Source organism: Aegilops tauschii, chromosome 5 (genome assembly GCF_002575655.3).
Source record: "Aegilops tauschii subsp. strangulata cultivar AL8/78 chromosome 5, Aet v6.0, whole genome shotgun sequence".
Taxonomy (NCBI): Eukaryota; Viridiplantae; Streptophyta; class Magnoliopsida; order Poales; family Poaceae; genus Aegilops; species Aegilops tauschii.
In genome coordinates this window covers 432,861,941-432,870,364 of record NC_053039.3, presented here as the reverse complement: position 1 = coordinate 432,870,364, position 8,424 = coordinate 432,861,941, and the positions used below count along the sequence as shown (strand labels likewise).

At 51.9% G+C, this 8,424-nt stretch overlaps 1 protein-coding gene across 1 annotated transcript; it reads left to right on the top strand.

The window, feature by feature from the left end:
- The first annotated feature begins 2,265 nt into the window (after window positions 1-2,265).
- Window positions 2,266-4,666, top strand: LOC109757653 (protein STAY-GREEN, chloroplastic). The gene is made up of 3 exons (XM_020316508.4): window positions 2,266-2,955; window positions 3,066-3,407; window positions 3,932-4,666. The coding sequence occupies exons 1-3, from the start codon at window positions 2,818-2,820 to the stop codon at window positions 4,292-4,294; spliced, it is 843 nt and encodes a 280-aa protein (XP_020172097.1). The 5' UTR covers window positions 2,266-2,817; the 3' UTR covers window positions 4,295-4,666.
- The last annotated feature ends 3,758 nt before the right edge of the window (window positions 4,667-8,424 follow it).

Here is an 8,424-nt window from a genome sequence, read left to right as displayed (position 1 = left end):
TAGTACTAATACATGTGCACGCATCTTAATGTAATCCGACGGTTTGTATGCAAGGTGCCCAGGCATATATATATATATATATATATTGTGTTACTATTCATCATCCAGGGTGCAGAATAAGTTATTCTTCACCCGAGGTAATCTTATGATCATATCATAATTAAATTACGTTTAGAATTCAAATAGTTACATTCCTATTGATTCATTACGTAAAATTTGGCATAAAAAATAAAAATATAGGTCATAAGGCAAGACAATTTGCAGTTTATGTGTATTTTACACTATGTTTTTACGTTTGTAATTTTACATAACATGAAATATTTTTTACGATGATTATATATATTATTACGGTCTCTTTTTATGTCGGAAATAAGACAAAACTTACGAAACGTAAAATTACGGTGCATTGATGGTAAAATAGAGGGGGGTGAAGAATAACTATTCCTCACCCAGGATGACGAATAGTCAATCCCTATATATTTCATACGTAATAAGAGAGCGTAACAAAATATGTAATCACCGTAAAAAATATTTTATGTTACGTAAAATTAGACATAAAAATAGTGTAAAATATACATAAAATGCAATTTTTCTGGTCTTATGATCCGTATTTTTGTTTTTTATGTCAAATTTTACGTAGTGAATCGACATGAATGTAACTATTTGTATTCCATATGTAATTTTTTTATGAAACGATCGCAAGATTACCTCGGGTGAAGAATAATTTATTCTACACCCTGGGTGATGAATAGTAACACTATATATATATATATATATATATATATATATATATATATATATATATATATACATCCATTTTGCATATGTATTTCTTATTATTAGTTGCTCATAATAAGATGTTTTTTTAAGACACACATATTGGTGAAATGGCATCTCTTCGTGGAAAAACAGATCTAGTTTGTAAATATGCGATCATTAAAATTGCTTTAACTGCGCAAGGCAAAGCAATGTAATAAAATTTAACATTTTTATTTTTATGCACTTCAACAATCTAAAGTTTGCAATGCTATGTTTAAAAAATGTAAAGTATATATATAAACATTCACAATAATCTCGCTAGAAACATGTAGTAATACCCGCAGCATTGCACGGGCTTTACACTAGCCTTCTACGTAAATAAATCTATATAAATGTGTGGTGTCGGAGCTCTCTGCCCTCTTGACGATATTTCGGCAAAGGAAATGGATAGAAGTGTACTACCTCCGTCCTGGTTTATTTGTCTTAGTCGTTTTTTGTGCCGAATTTTGACTAGAAATTGAACTAACAAAATATAAATGCATGTCACCAGAAATTATGTCGTTGGATTCGTGTTTGAACATAATTTACAAATTTAAGATTAAAATGCAAAATATGAAGGTGCCAATAAACCAAGATGGAGGTATTATATCTCACTGTCTTTGCATGGCAGGGTCCAAGCAGCCAGATGACTATTTAGCTGTCAACAGGTTATTAGGCACATGTGTTTCCATTTGGTACATCGGACTTACGTGGACATATATGGCAAGGGGTTAGTGCGATGATCGTTCCGTCTTGGGTCAGACAAGAAAAGGTTCCACCACATTTCTTGCGTTTGACATCCACTTGGTGCAGTGCAGTGCACGTATACAGTCAAACCATGCACAGTATATACGCCCAACTTCTCATTACGCAACTGTACCGTGAAGCATCCTCACTCTATGCACCACCGTAGTCGCGTGTGGAACGACGACGCACTGAAAATATCTTGGCGCGCAATAAGTTTGCCAGTACGTTGCTCCAATAATTCAAATACAGTACCCGTACTGCATGCGATTGAAGGCCAAAACTGAGGCAACCTAGACGAGCACAATAAAATACCACTTTGTCCCGTATAACCTAAGACGTTTTTGCAGTCTTATATTATAGGACGGGAGGAGTATTTTTTTTGCATGATAGGAACTCCTTAGTAAAAATGTAAAATATGACGAGCACAGTTGAGCATATTTTGGTGGGAAAAAATGGTGTCAGGCTGCCCCGAAAGAACACTGGACCCTATGCACAGCACAGGCAAGTAGACGTACGCTACCACAATACGGGAGTACACGCGGATGACAAGTGGGACCAGCAGCCACGTGGGCCACGGCACGTGTAGAGCTAAACCACGGTCAAGCCTCGCTCCCACCAATGGAGAGACGCCACCTGCCGGCACAAGGAGACATCCAAGCGTTCCTCGCTCCTTCTCGCACCGACGCACCAATCCCAAATCACCGGAGTTTCTCCCCACTCGCAGGCAGTCCCCGGCACGCCACCGATCACTTGCCCGCGTTTCCCTCGTTCGTCCGGTCCGCCCCGCCCCGCCCCGCGACGGAGCTTTCCTCGCCCCGCACACAACCGCGACGTTTCGCGACCCCTCACTCCACCACCACCACGGCACCACCCTCCTCCTTCCTTGACCCCTGCCCTACCCTAACCGCCCCCCTATAACTCTGCTAGCCCGAGCTGACCGACGAGCAGTGCAACAAACGACGAATCCTATTGAGCTCCCCCCTGTCTGTGCCTGTGCCGCACGCACACGCGATTCCACTCGGCTGAACCTGGTCGCCGATCGATTTCTTCTTCCGGTTGAGCGAGGCGTGCAAGCTACAGCGTGCTGCCCCTAGCTCGCTCCCCGCCGCTTGGTTAACTAGCCGGCGACCCCGGCTGCCGATCCTGCTTCATAGGCTCCATAGGCTTCCTTTCTTGGCCCCTGCTTCAGCTCCCACTTCTGTCTGCCTCCGAGGTGAAAGTAAGAGCGGAAGAACCTGACTGGTACCAGGGGAGCTAGCTAGCCTAGCAAACATGGCCACCGCCTCCACCATGTCCCTGCTCCCCATCTCGCACCTCAAGCAGCTGCAGCAGCAGCGGCGCACGCGGCTCGCCAGCGCGCGCTCCGGGAAGGTGGTCGTGCTCGGCCGCCGGAGGCGACACGTCGTGCCGGTAAGATGAACCACATCCACCCACCGTCTCCTCCTCTCTAAGTCTCTATCTCCCGCCGGTGGCTTGATGGACTGACGAACACATCCGATGCTCTGTTTTGTGGGTTGCAGAGGGCCCGGCTGTTCGGTCCGGCCATCTTCGAGGCGTCCAAGCTCAAGGTGCTGTTCGTGGGGGTGGACGAGGAGAAGCACCCGGGGAAGCTGCCCCGGACCTACACGCTCACCCACAGCGACGTGACGGCGCGGCTGACGCTGGCGGTGTCGCACACCATCCACGCCGCGCAGCTGCAGGGCTGGTACAACCGCCTGCAGCGGGACGAGGTGGTGGCCGAGTGGAAGAAGGTGCAGGGCGCCATGTCGCTGCACGTCCACTGCCACATCTCCGGCGGCCACTTCCTGCTCGACCTCATCGCGCCGCTCCGCTACTACATCTTCCGCAAGGAGCTCCCCGTGGTACGTCCCAACCTGCCAACGTCGATCGCCCCACTGGCACTACGTGGGCACCCGCACATCCACATAGTATTTTCTTCCAAGGCCACGAATTTCTTCGCTCTGCGAGTGTTTTTGGCCACGAATTTGATGGCCAATTTCTTCAGCATCATGATTCTCCATAGCGTGATCAACACACAGTGTCTTTATGTCCGTGTCACCATTATTTTGGCCTCGTACAGTTTCAACATGTGCTAGCTAGCTGTGGGCTTTGAACTAGGCCATCTTTTGCTTTGCACTCTTGTCTGCCGCCTTGGGAAGGCTAAATTTTGGACAGAATCTCCTGAGTTAATCATACTACTGCGATCTCAAGCTGATCGATGCCTTATTAACAAAAGTTGCAGATAAAGATTAAATGTGCAGCGATTTATAAAGTAGTAATTGTAGAAGTTCCAATATTATCTGCAAAATTTGCTGTCGCTAGACAGTGAAGTAGTAGCTGCTTGTTCTTTTGGCACATCTTCTGACTCTGCCTTTGGTTTGGGCAGGTTCTGAAGGCGTTCGTGCACGGCGACGGCAGCCTGTTCAGCCAGCACCCGGAGCTGGAGGAGGCCACGGTGTGGGTCTACTTCCACTCCAACAACCCCAACTTCAACCGCGTCGAGTGCTGGGGCCCGCTCCGCGACGCCGCCGCGCCCTACGACGACGACAACGCCACCGCCGACTCCCCAGCCGCCGACGCGGCCGTAGCGACCACGGCAACGGCCGCAAACGAGCAGGCGATACGCGCGGGCCAGTGGCCGCGGCGGTGCCCCGGGCAGTGCGACTGCTGCTTCCCGCCCGAGTGCCTCATCCCCTGGCCGCAGGAGCACGAAATGGCCGCCGACGCCGGCCAGGCGCCGCCGCAGTGACATGGCCCGGACATACTACGTAGACTAGCCGAATTGTTCAGCCTGCGAGAAGAAGGTACATACACGCAGCGCATGCATTGGCGGCAAGAAAGCACCATTGCATGCATGCATGCGCTGCGCTATTCTTTAATTGGTAGAGCTTGATAATTAATTAGCTCAGCTCTAGTGCATGCTTAGGTTAGTCAGGCAAATGTAATACCATGCGTGTGTCCTGTAAATACAACTATTTAGATGGCGAGCAAGCGTATCATTTGGGGGTAAAAGTTAAATCAAAGGTCGGTCTGCAAGATAGGCAGTACTAGTAGCAAGATTTCACAGTTTCATTTGTACAATGTTGACACTTGGAAGTTGGAACACGGCCGGGTTTGTGTACGTAGTGGAATAAGCATGCGTGAGTATACTAATTACACGTTGGGCGTCTCGTTGGTGTCACGATCGGGAGGTGTCGATCGGGACGGCTCTGGGCTCTGGAGTCGTTGCGGGTTTGGCAACTACAGTACTGTATTTCTCTGCGCGGTGCGTGCTCTGGAGGTGAAAGCGTGTGTGTGTGTGTTGGTAACGGTAGCTGTCGGGGTTGGCGTGCCGGTCTGGGTAAACTGGGTCGGGAACTTTCTCACGAGCGATCGATTCGACCTGGCCGATTCAGAGTCACTTGGTAAAGTGACAGTGTATGGATGAACGGATGACACGTTGAGGTGGAAGGTGATTTTGGTTTGATTATTAGCAGTACTAGTTTGCGTCATGGCTGGGATCTGCAACTTTGTCTGCACCCGCTGTAGTTCATGCGTGCAAGCCTTTGACATCCTTCTTCTACCGCTAAAACACCGTACGGCTCCACTGCTCGACACGTCGTTTCAAGTTTACTGTCCGCGTCCGCGGTGACGGGCGAATCATTTGAGAAAAAGGGTTTCCCCGCTTTGTATTACAAAGCAACCAACCGATATAACCGACGATAGGGTCTGGGGCGAAAGCAGCACAAACACGCCCAAAAGAAAGGAAAGAGAAAAAAGAAAAGAAATAAATGCCGATAACGGCGGATCGACAAAAACGACGAAGCCTCGTGACCGCTGCGTCCACCGGAGATCGCCCACCAAGCTCCGAGACTCCGAAGTGCCGGTACCTAACAACACCTCCAAGAAGGGACGCAACGATGACGACGCTGCTGCCAAGGGTTTCCCCCGGTACACGGCGAGGAGAGAGGGAGGGTAGCCCCGACGCCCTCCAGGAAGGTCCGGCGGCACCCTGAGGCGCCACCGCGTCGGTGTCGGCCAAGCCAACAGAGATTTCTCCCGATCCCAGCCTCGACCTCAGGCACTCCGGAGCTCGCCACCAGACCGACCACCACCCTGCGCCAGCACGGACACGAAGCTTCCCACGCTGTCTCACCACGGCACCGCGAAGATGGTCTGCACAACGGAGAAGAGGAGCCGGGACTAGGGCAACAGCACCGTCGGCATACGGGAGGGCCCCACCTCCACCGTCCACGACGGTAGCGGACCGGACGCCATGGCAGGAGCCTACCGGGCCCGTGGCCCCACAGGCCCGGCCGGGCCCTCAAAGGCCCGGACAGCTCCCGCCTTCACGCAGCAGCTGGTACGCCGTCGGCGTTGCTGTCCCAGTCCAAGCCGCTCCCCTGCCTCCCCATACAGAGAGCGTCACGGTCGCGCCGGAGCCGACCCGCAAGGACCCAGAAGGGACCCTACGGGCCCAGATCTGGGCCGGGGACGCGCCCCGGCCGGCCAGCACCACCGGACCACCCCGCCGCCAAGAGGCGGCACCACCACGGCGAGCACCGCCGGCCTCCACACCAGGACGCCGGACCGCCACCGGCCGAGGCGCACCGCCGCCGGCCATCACCGCCCGAGCAGGGGAGGACCGCGCGCGGGGAAGGGCAAGCCCACCGCCGCCAGCATCACGCGGCCGAGGGCCGGCGGCGTAGGCTGACGGCGGCGGGAGGAGGGATGGGCGCGGGGAGGGGCTGTAGGCGCGCGGAGGAAGGGCCCCCGGCATCCTCGCTCGGGAAGGCGGCGCGGGGGGTACGGGGGCGTGGAGGAGGGGGGAGGAGAAGGGGAACGGGGGAAGGAGGGGGCTGGCGGCTCCGGCGGGCTCCGGCCGCCGCGGCGGCGGCTCCGCGCGGGGGAGCCGGCGGCGGCGGCGGCGGGGAAACCCTAGGGAGCGGGGAATGGGATGCTACCTTTCACGGGCGAATCATTTTGTTGGCTGACCAGGAGAAAAGATTGGCCAGCTCGCGAGTCGTTCGACGCATGTGATGCCCGCTGTACGATCGTCCCTATCCTCTGTCTATACCTCACTGCAGCACGACTCATGTTGCAGACCTCGTCGCAATATGACCATGTTGCAAACATCATCACAATACGATCATGTTGCATACCTCATTCTCATTGCAACACGACCCTGATGAGTGTAACATAGGCGACATTGACCGAAGGACGTTTCATCCCAACGAGCACAACACCAACGACGTTGCCAACCCCGACGGACGTTGTTGCGAGCATCGAAGCCCGCCATGCTACACCCCCTCGACGGTACTTTTCGCCGGACAACTATAGTTGTCGCAGCATCCACCGCCCTGGTCGTCAGGGCTCCTGCCGACGTGGATCCATGGACCCAAGTTGCGAATGTCGCCGTGCGTCACTGCGGCTTGGAGCAGGGTGGGTACGCGGTGGTCGACCTTGCATTACAGAGGGGGTAAGCCATGGCCGGGGGGAAGATCCACCTAAGCCACTACCAGCAGCCTTGTCTGGTTCACCTATGGGGCGGCGTCATGAGAAGTGTGATGGCGGCGGCAAGCATCGCATACATCGGCGGCGAGGTGAAAAGGAGAAGATAAGGTAGGAGACAGGTGTGAGGGGGAGATTTTTCTAAAAATACCGAACGTGGTGCATGGTGTGTGAGTCCACATGACACGTTAAATGAGCTAATCCCCACCATGTAGGCCCATGGAGAAACCCAGCTATGGGCCGATGCCCAAAGACATCCAGACCCAGTACAGTACTGCCATAGGTCACCGACTAGTTGATGGTGTCCCGGATTAGGGGTCACTCCTATGTCAAGTCTGAGAGTCACCTGGAAAGGTCGGACTATTCGACCCACTCGCGACCCACCTTGTTGCTGACATTGAGAAGTTAACCGAGGTCCTCACAAACGGCTCAAGTGAGGTTGACAACACGGATGCGAAAGTTAGTGAATCCTCCGAAAACCTACCGACTGCCGCCATGCCTACGGGCAAGTGGACAGCAACTTCCACATACGACATCTACATGGTAGACACCACATGCAACAACGGTGGAGGCAACAACAACGATGGCGGAGGTGGCGACGGTGACAACAACGGGAACAATAATAATAACAACGCAATAAGGCTAATTTCGATGAAAATGCCGATGAGCTAAACAACAACCTCAACCCCGAGGACAACAACAACCTCAATGAGTCACTTAACAGCCCCAACCAAGACGCACTGAGGCTAAGGTTGGTCCGTACGGCACACTGAAGGAAATATGCCCTAGAGGCAATAATAAAGTTGTTATTTATATTTCCTTATATCATGATAAATGTTTATTATTTATGCTAGAATTGTATTAACCGGAAACTTGATACATGTGTGAATACATAGATAAAACAGAGTGTCCCTAGTATGCCTCTACTTGACTAGCTCGTTTATCAAAGATGGTTATGTTTCCTAGCCATAGACATGTGTTGTCATTTGATGAACGGGATCACATCATTAGAGAATGATGTGATGGACAAGACCCATCCGTTAGCATAGCACTATGATCGTTTAGTTTGTTGCTAATGCTTTCTTCATGACTTATACATGTTCCTCTGACTATGAGATTATGCAACTCCCGAATACCGGAGGAACACTCAGTGTGCTATCAAACGTCACAACGTAACTGGGTGATTATAAAGATGCTCTACAGGTGTCTCCGATGGTGTTTGTTGAGTTGGCATAGATCAAGATTAGGATTTGTCACTCCGATTGTCGGAGAGGTATCTCTGGGCCCTCTCGGTAATGCACATCACTATAAGCCTTGCAAGCAATGTGACTAATGAGTTAGTTGCGGGATGATGCATTACAGAACGAGTAAAGAGACTTGCCGGTAACG

Coding starts and splice junctions, on each gene's coding strand:
- LOC109757653 (XM_020316508.4), top strand. CDS start 2,818: ATGGCCACCGCCTCCACCATGTCCCTGCTCCCCATCTCGCACCTCAAG. Junction 2,956..3,065: donor GGAGGCGACACGTCGTGCCG/GTAAGATGAACC, acceptor TGTGGGTTGCAG/AGGGCCCGGCTGTTCGGTCC. Junction 3,408..3,931: donor TCCGCAAGGAGCTCCCCGTG/GTACGTCCCAAC, acceptor TGGTTTGGGCAG/GTTCTGAAGGCGTTCGTGCA.